Raw genomic sequence first — 23,753 nt, forward strand, 5'->3', positions numbered from 1 at the left:
CGTGTCTGTAATCCCAGCACTTTGAGAGGACAAGGCGAGTGATCACCTGAGGCTAGGAGTTCAAGATCAGCCTGGCCAACATGGTGAAATTCCATCTCTACTTAAAAAAATACAAAAATTAGCTAGGTGTGGTGGCATGTGCCTGTAGTCTCAGCTACTCTACTCGGGAGGCTGAGGCAGAAGAATTGCTTGAACCCAGGAGGTGGATGCTGCAGCGAGCCAAGATCACACCACCACACTCCATCCAGCCTGGGCAACAGAGCTAGACTCCATCTCAAGGAAAAAAAAAAAAAAAGCAGTCTCAGGCCTTGAGGATGTGAGCCCCCAAAGTATATTTTAATATTGATCTCCATTTATATAGTTTACTTACTTACATAAATTTGCTTTTTTCGAGACAGAGTCTCTGTCTCCCAGGCTGGAATGCAGTGGCATGATCTCAGCTCACTGCAGCTTCCACCTCCTGGGTTCAAGCGATTCTCCTGCTTCAGCCTCCAAGTAGCTGGGATTACAGGTGCGCGCCACCATGCCCAGCTAATTTTTGTATTTTTAGTAGAGATGGGGTTTTGCCATGTTGACCAGGCTTGTCTTGAACTCCTGGCCTCAGGTGATTCGCCCGCCTCAGCCTTCCAAAGTGCTGGGATTACAGACATAAGCCACCACGCTCGGCTATAAATTCACCTTAAATACTTCCACATGTAGGGACATACATGTGGAATGTAAGTCACCATGTTCCTGTAAGTCAGCCTTTCCCAAGGTAACCCTCAAATTGAAGGCAACTGCAATTAGAAATCCCAAGATTTTTGTTTCGTTTTTGTTTTTAGAACTAAGTAAATATTCTCTTTTTGTTTGTTTGAGACAGGGTCTTGCTCTGTTGCCTAGCTGGAATGCAGTGGTATGATCACAGCTCACTGGAGTCTCCACCTCCCAGTGCTCAAGTGATCCTCTCCACCTTAGCCTCCCTAGTAGCTGGGACCACAGGCATGGACCACTGTACTCGGCTATTTTTAAATTTTTTGTGGAGACGGGGTCTCCCTATGTTGCCCAGGCTGGTCTTGAACTCCTGGGCTCAAGAAATCCTTTCACCACTACCTAGCAAAAGTGCTGGGATTATAGGCAGGCCACTGCGCCTGGCCTAATATTATCTTAAAATGCATATAGAGGGGCTGGATGCAGTGGCTCATGCCTGTAATCCCAGCACTTTGGGAGGCTGAGGTGGGCAGATCACGAGATCAAGAGAAGGAGATCATCCTGGCCAACATGGTGAAACCCTGTCTCTACTAAAAATACAAAAATTAGCTGGGCGTGGTGGCACGCGCCTGTAGTCCCAGCTACTCGGGAGGCTGAGGCAGGAGAATCATTTGAACCCAGGAGGCAGAGGTTGCAGTGAGCCGAGATTGCGCCACTGCACTCCAGCCTGGGCAACAGAGTGAGACTCCATCTCAAAAAAAAAAAAAAAAAGCATATAGAGGGGGCCAGGCGCGGTGGCTCATGCCCATAATCCCAGCACTTTGGGAGTCCAAGGCGGGTGGCACCAGGTCACGAGTCCAAGACCAGCCTGGCCAAGATGGTGAAACCCCATCTCTATTAAAAACACAAAAATTACCTGGGCGTGGTGGCAGGCACCTGTAATCCCAGCTACTTGGGAGGCTGAGGCAGAGAATTGCTTGAGCCAGGGAGGCAGAGGTTGCAGTGAGCCAAGATCGTGCCACTGCACTCCAGCCTGGGCAACAGAGACTCTGTCTCACAAAAAAAAAAAAAAAAAAAAAAAAAAAAAAAAAAAAAAAAAAGCATATCGAGGGATATGACAATTGTACTTTTTAAATAAATATTTTTAACAAAAAAAATGCACATAGAGGGAAAAGTCAAGTTCATATAGCAAGATAAATGTGCAAGAATTGCTATGAAGCTGGGCACAGTGACTCATGCCTGTAATTCCAGCACTATGGAAGGCCAAGGCTGGAGGGTTGCTTGAGCTCAGGAGTTCAAGACCAGACTGGGCAACATAGGGATGGATACTCTGTCTCTACAAAAAATAATAAAATGTGTCAGGCATAGTGGCCCACACTTATGGTCCCAGCTACTCAGGAAGCTGAGGGAGAAGGATCACTTGAGCCCAGGAGGGTGAGGCTGCTGTGAGTCGTGATTGCACCACTGTACTCCAGAATGAGACCCTCCCCCTATCAAAATAAAAATTAAAAATAAAAATTAAAAAAAGGCCAGGTGCAGTGGCTCATGCCTGTAATCCCAGCACTTTGGGAGGCCAAGGTAGGTGGATCACTTGAGGTCTGAGGTCAGGAGTTGGAGACCAGTCTGGCCAACATGGCAAAACCCCGTCTCTACTTTAAAAAAAAAAAAAAAAAGCCAGGTGTAGTGGCACCCACCTGTAGTCCCAGTTATTCGGGAGGGTAAGGCAGGAGAATCACTTGAACCCAGGAGGCGGAGGTTGCAGTGAGCCAAGATCGTGCCACTGCCCTCCAGCCTGAGTGACAGAGCAAGATTCTGTCTCAAGAAAAAAAAGTCAAATCCATCAACAAATGAGTGGTTGAAAAACTGAGAATGTATTTATACAATGGAACATTACTGTGGAAAATTATGCAGCCATTAAAGAGAATGACTAGGAACTGTATGTATTGATCTGGAAAAAAATGTTTATTGCATATGGTCAAGTAAAAACATGCAAGTCATTGAGTATGGTACATGGCCTGATCTCATTTTTTAGAAACAGAATTTCATTTTGACATTATTTCAGATTTACAGAAAAGTTGTAAGAATAGAAAGAAGAATTCCTGGAGCTGGGTGTGGTAGCTTACACCTGTAATCCCAGCACTTTGGGAAGCCAAAGCAGGAGAATCACTTGAGGCTAGGAGTTTGAGATCAACCTGGGCAACATGGCAAGACCCCATCTCTATTATAAAAATAAAATAAAATAAAAATAATTTCTGTGTACTTTTTTTTTTTTTTTGAGACGGTGTCTTGCTCTGTCACCAAGGCTGGAGTGCAATGGCGCAATCTCGGCTCACCGTAACCTCCGCCTTCCAGGTTCAAGCAATTCTCCTGCCTCAGCCTCCCAAGTAGCTGGAATTACAGGCAGGCGCTACCATGCCCGGCTAATTTTGTATTTTTAGTAGAGACGAGGTTTCTCCATGTTGGTCAGGCTGGTCTCAAACTCCCGACCTCAGGTGATCCACCGGTCTCGGCCTCCCAAAGTACCAGGATTACAGATGTGAGCCACTGCGGCTGGCCCTCCTGTGTACTCTTTACCCAGATCTCCCATTTGCCATTTCACTACAGTTGCTTTATCCTTCTGTCTCTCTGTCTACACAAACACACACACACACACATACACACACACACAATTTCTAAACTGTTTGAGTATGTTGCAGATATGATGCCCTTTTATCACTAAATATATCAATTTTTTTTTCTAAGTACAAGGAAATATATAACCACAGGGCAATTGTAAAAATCAACAAATTCACACTGATCAATACTACTCTTTAATCTATAGACTTTATTCTGATTCTATTAATTGCCCAGCATGATTTTTTTTTTTTGTAAAAATAGCCAGATTTAATGGCTTATGCCTGTAGTCCCAGCTACTCGGGAGGCTGAGGCAGAGAATGGTTTGAGTCCAGGAGTTTAAGTTCAGCCTGGGCAGCATAGCAACTCTTCTTCTCTTAAAAGAGAAAATAAAAATTATATATATAATATTAACAGAGATATGATATATTAATATATAATATATAATAATATATATAATATTCCTAGGCTCAATATATATGAGCCTAGGAAAATGTATAGATGAATATCCATACTTTTTAACCTAGTTCACCTTAAAAATTTGCTAAAATCAGCCTTATTACTTTTGTAATAAATTATAATATAGAAAAGTTTATTACAAATAAATAAGCAATGAATGAATGAATAAATAAAATCATCATATGTTGAGATGGAACTGAGATCAAATCTGGTTCTACCAACTTTGGACACATTACCTAATCTCTCCAAGCCTGGATTCCTCAATCATAAATCTCCACCTATAGAAGAAACTATTTTGTTTGTTTGTTTATTTATTTTTTTACAGACAGAGTCTTGCTCTGTTATCCAGGCTGGAGTGCAGTGGTGTGATCTCGGCTCACTGCAACCTCCACCACCCAGATTCATGCGATTCTCCTGCCTCCACCTCCAAGTAGCTGGGATTACAGATGCGTGCCACCATGCCTGGCTAATTTTTGCATTTATGGTAGAGATGGGATTTCACCATGTGGCCAGGTTGGTCTCAAACTCCTGACCTCAAGTGATCTGCTCACCTCAGCCTTCCAAAGTGCTCAGATTACAGATGTGAGCCACTGAGCCCAGCCTCTTCTTGTTTGTTTGTTGGTTTTTAGATAGGGACTTGGTCTGTTGCCCAAGCTAAAGTGCAGTGGTGGCGTGATCAGGTGACTGTAACTTTTTTTCTTTTTTTTTTTTAAATAGAGACGGAGTTTCACCATGGTGCCCCTGCTGGTCTTGAACTCTTGGGCTCAAGTGATCTGCCCGTCTCAGTCTCCCAAAGTGCTGGGATTATAGGCCTGAGCCATGGCACCCAGCCAGCTCACTGTAACTTCAAACGCCTTTGTTCAAGGTTTCTCCCACTTCAGCCTCCTGAGTAGCTGGGACTACAGGTGTGCACCACCACGCCCAGCTAGAAGCTATTTTTTCATAAGGATTAAATGAGTTCTTAGTCCATAGAAGGCACTCAAAAAAATCATTCCTGTAAAACCGTTCATCTCTTCCTTATTCCTGCCTTCTCCCCTCTGTTCATTCCATTTGGCTTGGAATGTCCTCTCCTTCCTCCCTTTCCATGGTCACCATCCTTTTCATCCTTCAAAGTCCAGTCCAAATACCACCTCCTCTAAGAAGTCTTACCTGATCACCCTGACCAAAAGTGAGCCATTCTTCTGATGCCCATAGCACTATGTCCCGCTTTGCATTAGTTGTTGGCATGGGTAGCAGTGATAGCAGAGGAGCTCAAGAGGAGTCTGCTGGGGGTTTCCAGAGAAAGGCTTTCCTTGTTCATCAAAGGCATGCCAAGACCATGAGGGAAGGCACTACCTACTTCAAAAAAATAAAACAAGGAAGACAGAGGGAGATCCGACAGAGAAGAGGAGGAAATGTGAGCACAGATGCAGAGATTGGAGTGATGTGGCAACAAGGCAAAGAACAACTGGAGTCACTAGGTGCTGTAAGAGACAAAGAATGGATTCTTCTCTGGTTCCCCTCTAAGGAACTAGCCCTGCCAACACCTTGATTTTATTTATTTATTTAATTTTGTTTAAGACAGAGTCTCACTTTATTGCCCAGGCTGGAGTGCAGTGGTGTGACTGATCTCTGCCCACTGCAACCTCTGCCTCCCGGCTTCAAGCGATTCTTGTACCTTAGCTTCCCGAGGAGCTGAGATTACAGGTGTGTGCCACCATGCCCAGCTAATTTTTATATTTTTAATAGAAATGGAGCATTGCTGTAGCAGGACAAGCCACAAACAAAACCCCTCAGACACTGAGTTAAAGAAGGAAGGGCTTTATTCGGCCAGGAGCTTCAGCAAGACTCATGTCTCCAATAACCGAGCTCTCCAAGTGAGCAATTCCTGTCCCTTTTAAGGGCTCACAACTCTAAGTGGGTCCACATGAGAGGGTCGTGATTGATTGAGCAAGCAGGGGGTATGTGACTGGGTGCTGCATGCACTGGTAATTAGAACAGAACAGAACAGGACAGGGATTTTCACAGTGCTTTTCTATATAATGTCTGTAATCTATAGATAACATAACCAATTAAGTCAGGGGTCAATCTTTAACTACCAGGCCCAGGGTGTGGTGCCAGGCTGTCTACTTGTGGATTTCATTTCTGCCTTTTAGTTTTTACTTCTTCTTTCTTTGGAGGCAGAAATTGGGCATAAGACAATATGAGGGGTGGTCTCCTCCCTTATTCCCCCCCTTTGAGAATCTCACTCAATAGTGGGAGTTCTCACTTTCATTTTTATTACTTATGTCTTCTTGCAAGACAGATCGATAGTGATTCATATAGTACACTTGTGCTGAAGCATTTTGGTGAACTAAGGTAGTGATGAAGCTTTTTATCATTTGAAGAAGTACAGGTAGCAAACAAGGGAGCAGCAAGTAGGTTTCTATTACTATTATAACTCTTATTACAAGAGTTTTAAATCTTCTTAATGCTGGGAACCATTTTCCAAACATGGCGTCAGGATCAAATCCATGCCACACTTGCACAGGCACATGTGCCAGTTTTGTCATATTTCTAACTATGTCTTCAACTACTTGCCCTTGATCATCTATGTGTAGACAGCAATTAGTAGGGTTAAATTTCCTACAGACCCCTCCTTCAGCTGCTAGCAAGTAGTCAAGAGCTAATCTATTTTGATAGATAGCATTTCTCATCTGAGTTTCTTGCCAGGCCAGAATAGTCAAGGCCCTGCCAGTCTTATTAGTGATTATTTCTAAGACAACTTGTAACTGTGTGATTCCGTTGAGCACGTAAATGGGAGTCGGGTATCCCCACGAGCTGTCTTGTGCCTAAGTACCAGGCCTATAATATTGTATGATTCTCTCAGGGGGCCATTTATCATCTTTTTAATTTTCTAGTTATGCTTCTATTTTTGCGGAAAGCACAGACAGGGAAGCCCAGGAGTTCGCCTGTCTTTATGGGCAGTAGGAAGAAAGATGGTTTAATAGTGCCAGGAACACAACTACCTGCCCACTGGTCGGGTAATTTGGTATAAGCTCTATGCCCACATATCCAGTATAGTCCAGTGGGGGCTGTCCAGTCCCGGTGGGACTCCGGGTGGGTTCACACAGTTTGCAACTTCGGGAATTTACTAAATGGATTTTTCTTAGTGTGGTTTGAACTCCACTAGGTGGCTGTTTTTGTAGTATTATTATACAGTTTTTGCCCAAGGCAGCAGAGTCTTCCCACAGGAAGGGTGAAGTCCTTCCTTGCTCTTGCTATACAGCATTGTCTAATGATTGAGGCTTTTAGGACCTAGAAGTTATCAGGGTGATTATTTTGAGCCAGGAATTCATCAGGAACTGGGTCTGTAGGTACTAATTCTCAGGCTTCCTATGGCCATTGATCTCCCATTACAGTTCCTCTACATATCTACATACATAACATGAAGTGACATTGAGAGACTGGGCTACATGCTCAGCTAATTGCAAAAACAAATTTCTTGTTTTTCCTGGAATTTCTGGTACTGGCACAGTCAGTTTATCACAGAAGGTTTGAAATACTGGCTAAGGAGAGGGTTTATAAATTCCTCAAACCACGATATTTACTAGAGGATCCAGTCCAGCCCCATCGATTCCTAGGGTTACACACTTCCCTTTTTCCAGTGAGGATCAAGGGGGTTGGTTATTACCAGTTCTAAGGTGTTACACTGACCACTGGCACAGGAAGGGCCAGTTTTCCCTTTCTGAAGGTGGACAGGATCCTTTTTATTTTTTATCCAAGTAGCCTAAATGACACAAGAACAGTATCCACATTATTTCCACATGGTCCTAATTCATGACAGATGTACTTATTTTCTTCTATACAGCCTCTTTCTTAATTAAGAGAATCACATCCTATTTCTAACTTATTACTATTAATGACAGCACAGGCATCAAACTTTAAGGTGACTTGTTTGGGCACCCCTTTTTCTTTTGTTTTGGCTAACACCTTACTTGTATCATTTATGAGCCTTCACCAGTCCTCAGTCCTTAATCTTATTTCAAAAACTGTGGTCATGGGAGGCTCAGATGGGTCATAACACACACGAGGTTGCTCATTTCCTGGGCTACATACCTTGCATAGAATAGCATTATACAAACATAGCATTATACAAACAAGTTTTTTTTTTTTAAAGCCCCAGTACACTTATAATAATCATAAAATAATAAGACTGTAGCAACTTTTTGTCCTACCTCAGTGACTTGATGTATGCACTGGGAGCAGTCCTCAGTCTGAGGAAGGTCAGTTAAAGTCCTTACTGTACAAGTCCAAATTTTAAGGCAAATGAGTCCCATGATGAGTTTTCTCATGCTTCAGCTGTGTGTGGACCAGTCAGCTTCTGGGTGTGACTGGAGCAGGGCTTGTCGTCTTCTTCAGAGTCACTTTGCAGAGGTTGGCGAAGCTGCTCCCGTCTACGTACCGCTCACAGTCTACTGATGTTCAAGGATGGTTTTGGAGGTTGGGCCTGGTAGAATAAACTGAGTCCAACACCTCTACACAGTTATGTTCAACTGGGCTCTCTGATACCAGCAGCAAGGTGGCGGGGTTTAGGTTGTTGCAAACTTCAGTGGTTATGCAAGGATTTTCACATAGCAAGCTTTGGTACTTGGTTAATCTAGCATTTGTTAACCAATGATGTCCTTTGGTAGTCATTAAAGTTACCACAGCATGGGGGGCCTGTATATTCAGGTTTTGCCCAAGGGTTAGTTTATCTGCTTCTTGTGCTAACACGGCTGTTGCTGCCAGGGCCCTTAGACATGGGGGCCAGCCTTTGGAAACCCCTTCTAGTTGTTTTGAGAAATAGGCCATTGGCCTTGGCCAGGGCCCCACAGCCTGGGTTAAAACTCCAACTGCCATTTTTTCTCTTTTTGACACATAGGGTGTAAAGGGTTTGTCAGGTCAGGTAGCCCCAAGGCTGGGGCCGACATGAGTTTTTCTTTTAACTCATGAAAAGCTCGTTGCTGTTGGTTGTCATAGATGTAATTTATCCAATTTATATTTTTATTAACTGTCACCTACCAAAATATTGACTCAAATCCTGCAGCTATTTGATTTCAAGATTTAAATTGATCTGGTATTCTCCATAGGACTCCAGTTGTGTCTAAATCGACATGAGAGTCAAAAGACCCATAAGGGGCTTCTCTCGCTTTATGAGGCCTTACTTTTTTTCCTTCTAGTTGATGAAATGCCAGGGTGAAAGGGATGGCCAATTGGACTAAAGTACAAGTGCCACTCCAGTTATTCGGCAGAGTGCCCAGTAAAGGTCCACCACAATACCACCACACATCCGCTCGGGGATGAACAAGGGCTGACTGATGGATAAGCTCTTGAAAATTTTTAAGCTCACTACATCCCTTCAGGTCTCTAAGGAATGCTAAGTTTCCTCCCTGTCATGAGAGACACGAAGTGAACTTAGTGTTGGGAGATGGAGGCTGGATGGCCCTTGGGGGCTGACCCGCTGACACGCAGTGTGCCAGATATAGCAGAGAGAGCTTGGCACGACTTATTACTCCAGACTGTAGAATCCTGGAAAAGAGCTACCAGGTAGCCCATGCCTGGTCGACTGGAGGATCACCTTAGTGGAAAGGGAACAATCTGGGCCTCTGGCCTGCCATGTGTACAAGCATAACAATTGCTTTTGTTTAACGTGTGGATGGAAAATTTGATCCATTCAAATGAGGCATTTGCATCTTGGTATGCTGTCTTAATTGCCAACATTTGTTTTAAGTCTTTAACTTCTATGATCCTCTAGTAAAATGAGTGTATGATTTTGGGAAATTACAAAAACCGGTTGGGGCAGTCCATCCTTGCTCTTTAGTGGTCCACAGAATGTTGGACCAACTACGGCATAAAAGCTCTACCTTGGGGAGCAAGACTCCTGGTTGACACTGGAGTCTTTATCGAAATTTCCCCAGATTAAATGGTCCTAATTTACTAATGCCCAGTCTGAGGGGAGTCAGGAGGGACAGAGGTACTTTTCTGAAGTAGAGAGCTGTCTTTGACTTGGCAAGTCCCCACAGGGTATAACAAGGCAAACATTAAATGCAATAGTTTGAGGCTAAATCGACTTGGTTATGTTAATAACCAGATGGTCAGCAATAGAGCAAGAAAAGAAGAAAGAGTAATAGAATAGATGAACGAGTTAAATTTTTCTTAGCTTTAGTTTGGTAGGGTTTTCCCCTGGGACAGTGGCCCACGACTCTGGAGGGGGTGGCGCTTTGACTTGGGTGTGATGAGTCCATCCCTTTTCCGCTGTATGAACAGCAGTCTCAGAGGTTAACAGCACAAGGTAGGGTCCTTCCTAGGCTAGCCTGAGTTTTTCTTCTTTCCACCCTTTGATAAGAAAGTGATCTTCAGGCTGGTGCTGGTTTACTGGAAATTCTAGGGGTGGTACCTGTGCTAAAAGACTTTTAGTTTTGAGGGAAAGGAAAGTGGAAGATAACCAAGTATATAATTTCTAAGAAATTGACTTTTTGTTTTAAATGTGGGGACATCAACAGTGGACTTTATAGTCTTTGGTGACTTCTTACTGAGAAATTTCCTTTAGCACCTATTTGTATTAGTTTTTAGACCAAAGAAAGCCAAACACCATTTTATATTTAATAATGCTTCTTGTATGATTTTTATACTAGATAAGCTAAATTTCACCTTTATATTAGTGTGCTATTAATGTTAAACTTAGTTTTAATAAAACTTTGTATACATATTTATTCAATTTTTAATGTCAGACCATAAGGTAAGATTTTTATAGACTCTTTTTAACCTTTTATAATCTTTGTTAAAGAGCAGGTTAGTGCTTTAAGAAAAACCAGTTGTGTTTTTACTTTAATGTCCAGTTCACAGAAAAACTGAATGATACCCCTTTAACTTTAGCTAATATGCTTACACACAGGATTTTCTTTACAATTAACGTTTTAAAACTTGCTTAAACCTTCAAAACAAAAATTTTTTTAACCTTTTAATGTAGGTAAAAATTTACATTCTTATGCCTCCTTATAATCCTTTTACCAAAGGTATATTTTACTTTCCTTATACACCTTGCACATAAACTTTTTTTTCAATAGTTTTACATTCAGAAGGCCTAGTTACCTTTAAATTATACAACATTTCTTGCATAATTTTTTTTAACATTTTTTTCTTTCACGACTTTTGCAGACAATTATTTGACATGTCTTAACTTTCTGACTTATTACAAACTTTTTTTTAAAACAACCAGTTAATTTATTTCAGGACAAGAGTTTACCATATAACACTCTTTTTACATAAATTCTGCCCCCTCTTTTATTCCCTTTTTTTTCGAAGATGATAATCATTCTTTTCCAAAGCGAACTTCTTTTATGTCTGTGGACTAGACTAAGGCCACAAGATTAGAAGTTACTATAATACATATTACACTGTTAACTTTTAGCAAACTTTACTTTTGTTGAAAACCTTGTAAGTTTGGGATTTTAATTATCCTTTGCTATTAATAAGACCTTGTTTTGTCCAAATTAACTTAGAATTGGTATAGATGGCTTTTTTTTTCCTTCAATTACCTGGGAGGAAACATCCATCATCCTGTCCTGAAGGGAGTTCCTCCTAGGTCTGGTTGGACCTTTGTATGGTAATTAAGATTTAGATCCCCTGTTAGGAAACCTGCTGGGTCAAGGGAATTTTCAGTGGTTAATGTTAAATCATCCTTTTTTTTTTTTTTTTTTTTTGTCCTTAGGATACTTCTGAACTGGTGAGGTGTGCTCACAATGAGGTTTCCTCTAAAAATTATTTTTTTACTTTTTTCTGTTAGCAAAGCAGTTACCGCTACAGATTGAATGCATTTGGGCCATCCGCGGGTTACTGGGTTAAGGATTTTTGATAGGAAGGCCTCAGTGCTTTCAGGATGCACCCTTGTTTACACTGACAGCGAAGTGGTATTGGAGTGTTACAGGGTTACAGAGAATACCTTAAATTATCAATTATAGGTTTTAAATTTACCTTGTCTTTTAAAGGACTAGGGTACACTGTTTTTTTTCTTAACTGCTTGTATATCTCTTTCTTTCTTTCTCTCTTTGATTTTCTATCTCTTTTTCTCTTTGACTTTTCTTTTGTGTCTCTTTCTCTCTGCCTCTCTTTCTCTCTATCTCTCTTTCTCTCCTTCCTTGACTCCCTCTTTGCCTCTCTGTCTCTTCCTCTTTCTCTCTCTGCTGGTCTTTCCTTGCCTCTGCCAGCTGCTTATGCTGCTGTTCTTTCAACCACTGTGGGGAGGTGGGGGTTCTAAAACCAGCTGTAACCAAGTGTCTATGTATGGGAACTGGTCTGGGTGCCCTGGCTGACAGGTTACCTTGTGCCATACCTTTGAAACAAGGGACCTGTCCAGGCTTCCTTCTGATGGCCAACCAACCTCTAATGCTGGCCAGACTATCTTCCACAAAGTTTTAAGTTTTCATGGTGTCATAGTACTCCATAGTCTCCCTTAAATCCTTTCTTGAAATTTTTCAACATAGTTCCTAGTGGGGTGGGCTTACTTTGTGCCTGACCCATGCTTCTTCAAGACAAAACACCACACTCACACCAAACGCACACCACAAAACAAAGAACAGGTAAAAAGGACACCCACACACTTTTACAGTTTACACCAAACCAGAATCAAAAACAAAATCAGAGTATCAAGAAATCCAAGCCAGGTCAAAACCAAAACGAAACCAACGTATCAAGCAATCCAAGTCAAGTCAAAAACAAAAACCAAAGTGCCGGTACAGGCACACTGTGGGTGATCAGGCCACGCTTCCACTCAAATGGAGTGGGCAAGTTCCAAAGACTAGTCTTACCAAGTTTCAGATGTCTGGACTCCAAGTGCCAGTTCCTTCCCGGTGTTCAGCCACTGCGTTGATCCTCCATGGGGGCCTGCCACATGCTGCTCTGGCGAGGCGTTCCACCGGGGCAATTGCTTACCTGGGATCGCTCTCAGGATCCGCATCGCTCAAGCTGGCCGGAGTCCCCCGCAGGGATGCTCCACAGGGCAGGCCTAAGCCACCTAAGGGGCTGCCTCAACCATCCATTCATCACCATGCTTCCCGGTCAGGGAACCAAGAAATGAAGCGTGACAAGCTGCAGACAAAACCCCTCAGACACCGAGTTAAAGAAGGAAGGGCTTTATTCGGCTGGGAGCTTCGGCAAGACTCACGTCTCCAACAACCGAGCTCTCCAAGTGAGCAATTCCTGTCCCTTTTAAGGGCTCACAACTCTAAGGAGGTCCACGTGAGAGGGTCATGATCGATTGAGCAAGCAGGGGGTACGTGACCGGGGGCTGCATGTACCAGTAATTAGAACGGAACAGAACAGGACAGGGATTTTCACAGGCTTTTCTATACAATGTCTGTAATCTATAGATAATATAACCAATTAGGTCAGGGGTCGATCTTTAACTACCAGGCCCAGGTGTGGCGCTGGGCTGTCTGCTTGTGGATTTCATCTTTGCCTTTTAGTTTTTATTTCTTCTTTCTTTGGAGGCAGAAATTGGGCATAAGACAATATGAGGGGTGGTCTCCTCCCTTATCGCCATGTTGACCAAGCTGGTCTCAAACTCCTGACCTTGGCCTCCCAAAGTGCTGGGATTACAGGCATGAGCCACCGCACCCAGCCCAACACTTTAATTTTAATTGCGTAAGACTCTCTTCAGACTTCTGGCCTCCAGAACTGTAAGACAATAAATTTCTGGGGTTTTAAGCCACTACATGTGTGCAATTTGTTCCAGCAGCAATAGGAAACTGACACATTGCTTCTTTCTCAGGACTAGATGCAAACCTCCAGGAGGCCTTCTGCAACACACCTTGGGTAGGTGCCTCTCCCTTAGCCTTGCTCACACAGCACTGGCCGCACTGCAGGCCATTGTCAGTCTCAGGGTTGGTGTTTTCTCCTAGACAGTGAGCTCATTGAGAGCAGACACCGTGTCTCATTCATATCATGCTTGTCAGCAAGTAGTTACTCAATGAATGAATGCTGAACCAATGAATAAAAAAAGAAAGTTAAATTAGATTTGGTTTAACACTGGGTCTTTATCCAAGACTTCACAGTTGACTTTAGTTCTTGACTTTGACCCAAGAAAAGTAAAATATTACACCATCCAAATAAAGATTTTTGTCCTATCCTCTTACAAAAGCAAGGCTTTCACAGTTTTTTGGCAGTTGCTGGGATTATGGCTTAGTTTTCAATTTGGGGATGTAAGCAAGAAAATACTGATCATTTAAAAACACGTCTGCCTGTGCCTGCAGCAATTGTTAGTCGTGGTCGAGATAATTTTACTCAGCTGGGTGTGGTGGCTCTTGCTTGTGAATCCCAGCTCTTTGGGAGGCTGAAGCAGAAGGATCACTTGAGCCCAGGAGTTCAAAATCAGCCTGGGCAACACATTGAGATCCTCATCTCTACAAAAAAAGAAAAATTAGCCCAGTGTGGTGGCATGCGCCTGTAATCCCAGCTACTCAGGAGGCTGAGGTGGGAGGATCACTTGACCCCAGGAGTTCAAGGCTGCAGTGAGCTATGATTGCCCTACTGCACCACTCCAGCTCCAGCCCAAGTGAGAGTGACACAGTCTCTTAAAAAAAAAAAAAAAAAAAAAGATAACTAAAAGATAACTTGACTCTACACAGCAGTTCAAAGCAAGTTCCTTATTTTCACTTTCAGTTTGAGAGTTTGAGAATGAGAAACATCCATGTTTAGAACAATTTTTATTAGCCTTTTTTTTTATATTGGCTACTGGATCTAATTGGCTTGATTAGCAGAATATACACATTCTGTTCCAAGTCATTTCAATATCTTTGAAAATTGAAACTTCCTTCCTCAACTTCCTCTCCCCTTTTCTTTCTGTGGCTGCCAGCAGTCTCTCTTTTTTTCCACCTCTCCTTCGTGATCACTGCATTTCTTATTAGACAGCTCAGTTCTCAAACACACAGTGAAGGAAATTCTTTAAAAGGGCCATTTTTTATTTACTACTTGGAGACAGTCAATTACAACAGAGAGCTATGAAAAATTACACCAGAGAAAAGGGATTTGCTCAAGGTCATTGACAGAAAAAGCACTAGGGCTGGATTCTTTCCAGATCTGACACTGAAGTTGATTCCAAGCCTAAGTAACCTCTTTGCACTCATTTTTTTTACAGTGAAAACCTCATCAAACACATTAGTTCCTGTAACTGATTGAAGCCTCCCTCAGGCATGTTAATAAAAAATTTTATTAAGAGAAATAATATACACCATCTTAGAAAATAATATAAGAAAACAGCTTTTTTTTTTTTTTTTTTTCCGAGACTGAGTCTTGCTCTGTCGCCCAGGCTGGAGTGCAATGGTGCCATCTTGGCTCACTGCAAGCTCCGCCTCCCGGGTTCACACCATTCCCCTGCCTCAGCCTCCTGAGTAGCTGGGACTACAGGCGCCCGCCACCACGCCTGGCTAATTTTTTATATTTTTAGTAGAGACAGGGTTTCACTGTGTTAGGCAGGATGGTCTCGATCTCCTGACCTCATGATCTGCCCGCCTCGGCCTCCCAAAGTGCTGGGATTACAGGTGTGAGCCACCGCACCAGGCCAAAAAGAGCTTTTTTAACAAAAGCCTGTTCTCTGCCCTCACTCTTCCTCCCACTGCTATGCCCCAAAGAAAAGCTTTTTTAAAAGTTGTGGAAAAATAGACATAAATAAAATATATCATTTTAGCCATTTTTAGGGTTACAGTTCAGTGGCATTAAGTATATTCACATTGGTATACAACCATTACCACCATTCATCTCCAAAAACCTTTCACCTTCCTAAACTGAAACTCTATACCCATTAAACAAATAATAACTCCCCATTCCCCCACCACACCCCCAACCCCTGGCAACCACCATTCCACTTTGTCTCTAAGAATTTGACTACTCTAGGTGTCGCATATGAATGGAATCATACAGTATTTATTCTTTTGTGTTTGGCTTATTTCACTTAGCACAATGTGTTCAAAGTTCATGTGGATTGTAGCATGTGTGGGAATTTCCTTCCTTTTTTGAAAGCTGAATAGTATTCCATTGTATGGATCTACTGCATTTGTTTATCCATTCAATCATTGATGAATATTTGGGTTGTGTCTGTCTTTTGGCTATTGGGAACAATTCTGTTGTGAACATTGGTACACAAATGTTTGTTGGAGTCCCGACTTTCAATTATTTTGGGTATATACCCAGAAGTAGAATTGCTGGATCATATAACTCATTTTTAATTTTTTGAGGAAGCACCATACCATCCACTGTGGTGGCCCCATTTCACATTCCCACCACCCAATGCACACGTGTCCAATCTCTCCACAACCCCACCAATACTTGTTATTTTCTGGTTTTTTGCAGGTGTTCTTTTTTTTTTTTTTTGAGACAGGGTCTTGCTCTGTCACCCAGGCAGGAGTGCAGTGGTGTGATCTCAGCTCACCGCAGCCTCAAACTCTTGGGGTCAATATATACATACATACATACATATATATACATATTTGGTGAAATATCTATTTAAGATATTTAAGAGAATCATTTGAACTATTGTAACGATTTCTGTTTTATCTTCTTCTGCTACTTGCCTCTAAATGACATACTTATTTTGCCAGTTTTAGATTTTCTGTTTGATAAGTGGGTACTTGCACCCCATCTCTCCTCCCTAAGTGCTGGTACTATAGTTTTATTATTATTTTTGTACATAATGACATACCCTTTTATTTTTATTTTATACTCTCCCCCACCCCTTCCCTCTCAACTACTATCAGATGTAACTTCCAAAGTTAGTGATACTTACATTTACATTCTATTCTGTAACTGTGACTAGGTCTTCTGTAGGTTGATGTTATGAAAGAAAAAAAATCAATAAATGGTGTTTACATTTTGAGCCTGCTTTTGAAGCACAGAAGCAGGACATGGGCAAAGGGGCGGGAATAAGGGCTTTCTCATGGTAGCCAATGGCATGAGCCAAATTACAGGGACCATAAATCATGCAAGTCACATGCAGCATAAAGGAGATGTGATGGCTCAGGCAGAAGGCCCCTTGGGGAGCAACGGGGAATTTAATTGGTTAAAGGGAAGGGAAGGGAAGCTGGAGAGCCTGGATGGCCCACTGCCCTGCTCCCCACTTCCTTATACTAGCCAAAGAATGCTAGGTCAACATGATTCCCCCACCATGACTCACGGACTTCCACCAGCCGTCTTGACTTTCTCCCTGCCCTCCTCCCCATCCACAGAACCAGTGCCTACCAGGGCTTTGCACAAATAAAACAATTCTCCCTCCTAAAAAAGGTTTGCAATTCCTACACAGAGGAAGGTCTTAGAGTGAAGACACAAGAGGAAGGAGAGGATGGAAAAAGAAACAATCACTGAAAACTGGCCGACTACCAGTTCTGTGCCACCTACTCAATTCTTACCCAGCCCTCTGCGTGAAGTTGGTATTATTATCCCCATTTGACAGATAACGAGGCTGAAGAGGCCCCATGACTTGCCCAAAGCCACAAAGAGACTACTGGCAGAGCTTTGGCCTATGTTTAAGAAGCTGAACCTCTTTGGGATTCAGTTTCTTCATCCATAAAAACAAAGACACATTCCAAGCCATGCCTGTTCCTTGCAGGGTGTTTGTGAGGGTCAGAGAAAATGTCCTTGAAGAGCCTGGCATGTACAAGATACCCTGAAACTGGTGGCTATGATGCCACGGCCTGTGCACCTAGGAAGAGTCAGGAAAGCCCAGTGTCTTGAAAAGCCGAGGCTGGAGCAAAGTTCAAGGAGGAACTCACTTCTCTCCCACTCTAGGACTGACCCTCAAACTAGCCAGGAGAGTGGAAGGACCTACAAGATCAGTACCCACCCCACACTTCATAGGCCAAGAGAGGGACAGTGGTTTACTCAGGGTCACCCAGCATGCTAGAGGCTAAGCCTGCCAGCCACGGCTGGGAACCCAGACTTGTGAATGCCCCAGCCCTCCACATTCCCTGGTCCGCTATCAAGGACAGTTAGTCTAATTAGGAAAGCACACACTTGCAGGCCCAGCCTCCTGTGATCTCTTTGTTCCTCTGTCTTTTCCTGCCCCAACCCCACAGAAACTGAAGTGTGGGGACCCTCCCTAGGAACCGGGGTTCCAGGGAGGATTTGAGGTCACGCTCAAGATCATAAAGAGGCCCAGCATGGACTCCTTCTCATGACCCAAGTGGAGCCAGAGTTCCCAGATAAGGGCAAAGGTCACCTCAGGCCAGGCTCCACTCTCAGCCACCCCTTCTGCCTGGCAGGGTTTACTTCATCTCCTCCAGTCAGGAGAGGGGAGGTCACACTGCCAGGGCCTTTGCCCCATTCTTCTCCAGCTCCTTCTCTAGAGGAAGAGCCATGGCTAGGCCGAGGCAGTGTGGACCTGGAACAGGTATAAACTGTGCTACTCTTTGGTGCCCAGTGCCACTTTTCCTAGCCAGGACCAGAGCTATCACCTTCTCTGTCCCGCAGCTCTGCCCAGGTCTTAGTACCCCACTCACCCCTGGGCCTCAGGAACCCTAAGGAGGGGCATAGGGTTGCTTTCCATTCACACCTGGGGCAGCACAGGGAACTGTGCCACAGGCCCCAAGACAGGCAGATGGAGGATGAAATACACAGGTCCCAGTCCCTGAGGCCACCTTACGTGTCCGGCCCCCAACCCTGTGCAGAAGGTCAAGGCAGAGGCGCCGAGGAGGGATGGGAGGATGCCTCCTGTGAGATGGGGTACAACTGGTGTCCCTTCTGAAGCTGACATCTGGCCTCAGCTGGGACTCTGGCGCCAGCGGGCCCGTAGGGGGCTCACCCGCGACACCCTTTGTTCTGGCTGCCTCCCCATCCCCGCGGGCCCTCTGCTCCAGCTGGCATGCCTCAAGGACGCTTCGCGCCTGCTCCTTTGGCCCCCGGCTCGCAAGTAGCGGGGCCAGCACGTGACCCGAGGGGGCAGGGGATGGATGGATCTTGACCTTGCCATCTGGCCCCTCACGGATGTGCTGCTGGCTCTCCCTCTAGGAAATCAACAAATTTTTGCGCTTCTAACATCCAGGCCCCTGAGGATGGTCGCGAGGAAGATCTGTTTCGGACTGCAGCTGGGGCCTTCGGATCCAGAGGAAACCAGGGCTATTCTTTGAGGGTGGGAGGGGGAGGGCCGCGGGGTCGGAGGGGAAGGTGGCCCCGCGCGAAGTCGCCGCCGCCGCGCCTCGCCCCGCCCCGCCCCGCCGGCGGAGACCGAATCCGCCGCACCCCATAGGCAGAGGCCACCCTCCCCGCCTCCTCGCCCGCTCCGCGCCCGCCCCGCCCCGGCTCACTTTAAAAGTTTACTCGGGCCGGGACGCAGGGCAAAGCGAGCCATGGCTGTCTACGTCGGGATGCTGCGCCTGGGGAGGCTGTGCGCCGGGAGCTCGGGGGTGCTGGGGGCCCGGGCCGCCCTCTCTCGGAGTTGGCAGGAAGCCAGGTTGCAGGGTGTCCGCTTCCTCAGGTACTGACCCCCCGCGGGAAGAGAGGGGGCGGGGCAGTTCCCCGGGAGAGGAACTTGGAGGTCCCGGCGAGCTTCGGTAGCCCCACCTCTGGACGAGTGCACTGGGGGGAAGGTACCCGCCCCTCCCCCGCCCCCCGCCAGCACCTAGGCAATAGGAAAAGCTGGCTTGACCTGGTGGACTTGGGTGGGGGGGGGCTTTGGTTGGTGGCTGCAGTGACTTCGAGTTCTGGTCCAAGACTCTCGATTCCTTCTCCTTTATGGGCACAGAGGGCAAGGAGTGTGGGCTTTAAGGAGAATATTCCGATGGGGAGGGGCAAGGGCCAAGGCCTGGGCTGTACCCCCAGGACACTGCCTCTGAGTTGGAACCCTTTCATGGGCAAACTTGGGGATCAGCCCCAGTCTCCCCGACCCAGGCCACTAAACTTGGCAGTCTCCTGTCTCCTCATCAGCTGCTCACTAACATGGCTTTAATTCTTTGCTGCCTGCTCCTGGGCCTATTTCCTTCTGTCCTCAGTGCAAGGGGTGGGATGGAAGCTGGCAGGCAGAGGATTTCAGTTCCCAGTAGCTTCACTGCCTCTGCAGCAGCACAGTAAGTAAAGCTGCCTTCCCGGTATGACCAGTCCTTGGGAGGACCCCGTGAGATGGCAAATGTGAAAGTGCTTGAGACACAGAGAGCAGGCTGCCACTCATGTTATCAGGGCTGTTAGCTTCAGCAGCACCACTGGGGAGCCCTGTGCACTACTGAGCCTGTCCTACCACTCAACTCGGCCAGATACTAAGTCTGTGGTCAGGACAGCACTTTCAGCAACATCAGATGGGGTGTGGGCCTGGACATGGAAAAGGGAGAAGTCAGAACAAAGCTGTGTCTCAGAGAACTAGATTTGTTTTTGTTTTTAAAAAGGCTAAGTAGGAAGAGTTGGAGGGACATGCAGACTCCTTTTTGGCTAGAACTCCAAGATCACACTTTCTGAACTTGCTGATTTCTGAATGCTAGAAAGCATGCAATGCCTTAACATCACTCTGCCTAATTTGCTGAGAAAACTAAGTGGATCAAGGCTGGTCAGTAGATGGGATTGAGATGAGGACAGTGGGGTCCTCTTCCCAGTGACCCTGGGAAGTCACTCACTACTTCCCAGGGTCTCCCTAGACAAGTTCGGCCCTCCCCTGACCCCCTAGTCTCTTAAGCCTCTCCTCTGGACTCATGGCTGCCCCCTCAGGCTGGGAGGACTCTGAGGAAAGTTACTCCCCAAAGTGTACATATTTTATCACACTAAATCAGGCCACAGGGGAGTCTCTCAGCCTACTCTGGCTCAGGAGGCTGCCCAATAGAAAACAAACAAACAAACCAATAAATAAGTAATAAATCAGGCCACATGGCAACATTTCTGACCTTTGACTTTTTTTTATCTATAAACAAAACAGTTCACTTACCTGCTACAGCCCCGGGACCTCTGAGAGCACCAAGCTTCAGAGAAATTCTTATTGCTGTGTCAGGAGGAGACTCGTTTATCCAGACAGATGATTTTCTGAGTGTTTGGCCTACTTTATTTCTGCCCCTCCCACTCCCTTGTGCCTGCACCCTTATTGTCTGACTGTGGTGGTTTTACCTGATTTCTCTCCTACTTTCCCCTTCAGAAGCCTCAGGGCTCAGGCCAGGCATGGTGGTTTATGCCTGTAATCTCAGCACTTTGGAAAGCAGAGGTGGTAGGATCACTTGAGCCCAGAAGTTCAAGGCTGCATTGAGCCATTATCATGCCACTGCACTCTAGCCTGAGCAGCAGAGCAAAACCTAGACTCAAAAAATAAAAATAAAGGCTGGGTGGGTGGCTCATGCCTGTAATCCCAGCACTTTGGGAAGCCCAGGCAGGCAGATCACTTGAAGTCAGGAGACCGGTTTGGCCAACATGGTGAAACCCCGTTTCTACTAAAAATACAAAAATCAGCCGGGTGTGGTGGCATGTGCCTGTAATACCAGCTACTAGGGTGTCTGAGGCAGGAGAATTGCTCCAACCTGAGAGGCGGTGGTTGTAGTGAGCCAAGACTGCACCACTGCACTCCAGCCTGGGTGACAGAGCGAGACTCCATGTCAAAAATAAATAAATAAAAATAAAAATAAAGGCCAAGCATGGTGGCTTATGCCTGTAATCCCAGCACTTTGGGAGGCTGAGGTGGGCGGATCACTTGAGGTCAGGAGTTAGACCAGACTGGCCAACATGGAGAAACCCCATCTCTACTAAAAATACAAAATTAGCCTGGCGTGGTGGCGCATGCCTGTAATCCCAGCTACTTGGGAGGCTGAGGCAGGAGAATTACTTGAACCTGGGAAGCGGAGGTTGCACTGAGCTGAGATTGCACCACTGCACTCCAGTCTGGGTGACAGAGAAAGACTTCATCTCAAAAAAATAAAAATAAAAATGAAAAAAGAAGCCTCAGGGCTGAAACCGTTAGCAAACATTCCTGAGAACAGATTCTGTGTCATGCTAGCGCATGCTGTGGATATAGAGGCCACAGAACTCAGTCCTCACCCTGCCAGGAACTTGCAGCCTCGTAGGAGGAGAAATAAATCAAGGTGAGCACTATTCGGTGTTGCAAGTGCCATGGTGAGGAATGCGCTTGGACTTTCGTCCTCTGTTTTCTCCGATCTGCTCACACACAGCCTGCTTTCTTGTTGCCCAACACCCAGGCCTATTACTTACCAGACCCTGGTTTTGCCTGAGAGAAAAGAGCAAGGGCTTTGAAGTTAGACTATCCTGGATGACAGCCCTCGGTCCTCTCCCTGTTGGTTGTATGACCTCGGGCATGTTATCTAACCTCTGAGCTAGTTAGTTCATTACTTACTACCTTCTTGCTGTGTTGTTGGGCTGATGAATAAAACAAGCTTGCTCTTGTTCTCAGCCTTTCCTTTGAGGCAGGGCTGGTCCCTGGAAACCCTTGACTGGTGTCTGGGTGGGAATTCTGACTGATTTGAAAGTAGGAGAGGATCCCCTGCTTGGTGGCCTCTTTCTGGAACCCAATTATTTCTCCTAGCTGATTGCCAAGATGGTGACTTCCACCCAGCTACATGTCCAGTCCTTGGGTCTGCTGGACGTCCTCCTCTCCATTTGACGCAGGGCTGTTCAGAGTCTTTCTCTTTTTCTTTTTCTTTTTTTTTTTTTTTTGAGGTGGAATTTCGCTCTTGTTGCCCCAGGCTGGAGTGCAATGGCGTGATCTCAGGTCACCGTAAACTCCGCCTCCTGGGTTCAAGCAGTTCTCCTGCCTCAGCCTCCCAAGTAGCTGGGATTACCGGTGTGCGCCACCCGCCCAGCTAATTTTGTATTTTTAGTGGAGATGGGGTTTCACCATGTTGGTCAGACTAGTCTCAAACTCCTGAACTCAAGTAATCCACCTGCCTCAGCCTCCCAAAGTGCTGGGATTACAGGCGTGAGCCACCACGCCCAGCCCAGAGTCTTTCTCCCCAGAAGGAAAGAAAAAGCTGTCCTTTGCTCTCCAGAACTCCTCACGACCAACTCCTTCCCCCTATTTATGTGCCTCCTTCCCCAAAGAAGGTGGATGGCTTAGTCTGGGGCTTCAGCGAACCTCCAAGGAAGGAATTCAAGGAGAAACCTGGGCTGAGCAGGCTTCCCCCAGACCTCCCCTAAAGCTGGCCTAGGGCTGCCTATGAGGCAGCTGCATCCAGGTTCTTGAGAACACTCAGAGCTGGGAAGGCAGAGAGATCAGTGGCTAAAGCCTCTCAGAATTAGGTGTGGTGCTCAGAGCTGGGGATCCAGTGACTTGGTGATGATGGTAGGGACAGAGGGGTAAGGGGGCTTTGTGGACCACCCTCCATGGGGATGGCTATGATCCTATAAGACTGTGGACCTAAGGGAAACATCTGAGGCAAAAGTAATATAAGTAGAGAGTTTATTTGGGCCATGTTTGCAGACTGCAACCGGGAGCATAGACTCAAGTTGCCCTGATTATATGATCTGATGAGCAGCAGTTACAAGTGGGTTTTTAAAAGAAAAGAAGGCTGGGTGCAGTGGCTCACACCTGTAATCCCGGCACTTTGGGAGGCCGAGGCAGGCAGATCACAAGGTCAGGAGTTCGAGACCAGCCTGGCCAATATGATGAAACCCTGTCTCTACTAAAAATACAAAATTAGCTGGGCATGGTGGCGGGCGCCTGTAGTTTCAGCTACTTGGGAGGCTGAGGCAGGAGAATCGCTTAAACCCGGGAGGAGAAGGTTGCAGTGAGCGGAGATTGTGCCACTGCACTCCAACCTGGGCGACAGAGCGAGACTCTGTCTCTAAATAAATAAATAAATGAAAAGAAGAGACAGTTCCTAAGTGATTTACCAAGAATGTACATTAAAATGATATAAGCTATTGATTCATTATACTTTGTTCTTTGTATCACAAATTTTGTTAACATGAAAGTAATGGGTAAAGCAGCTAGTTAGGAGCAAAATGCCTTTAAACAATTGTCCCTGGGAAGGAAGGAGCATGACTGAAGTCTCATGTCTCTCTGGGCTTGATACATTTTGCATACATCACAT

The 23,753-nt window shown here is 45.4% G+C and overlaps 1 protein-coding gene across 1 annotated transcript in view; it reads left to right on the plus strand.

Annotated features, from left to right (window-relative positions):
• Positions 1-15,956: 15,956 nt before the first annotated feature.
• The window catches only part of ACSF2 (acyl-CoA synthetase family member 2), a 51,684-nt gene continuing 43,887 nt past the window's right edge, over positions 15,957-23,753 (plus strand). Inside the window, exon 1 of the mRNA XM_003817448.7 lies at positions 15,957-19,219. Within this exon, the coding sequence (XP_003817496.1) occupies positions 19,092-19,219 (128 nt within the window). The 5' untranslated portion in view covers positions 15,957-19,091. The remainder of the gene's footprint in view (positions 19,220-23,753) is intronic.

This window comes from Pan paniscus, chromosome 19 (assembly GCF_029289425.2).
Source record: "Pan paniscus chromosome 19, NHGRI_mPanPan1-v2.0_pri, whole genome shotgun sequence".
Lineage (NCBI taxonomy): Eukaryota > Metazoa > Chordata > Mammalia > Primates > Hominidae > Pan > Pan paniscus.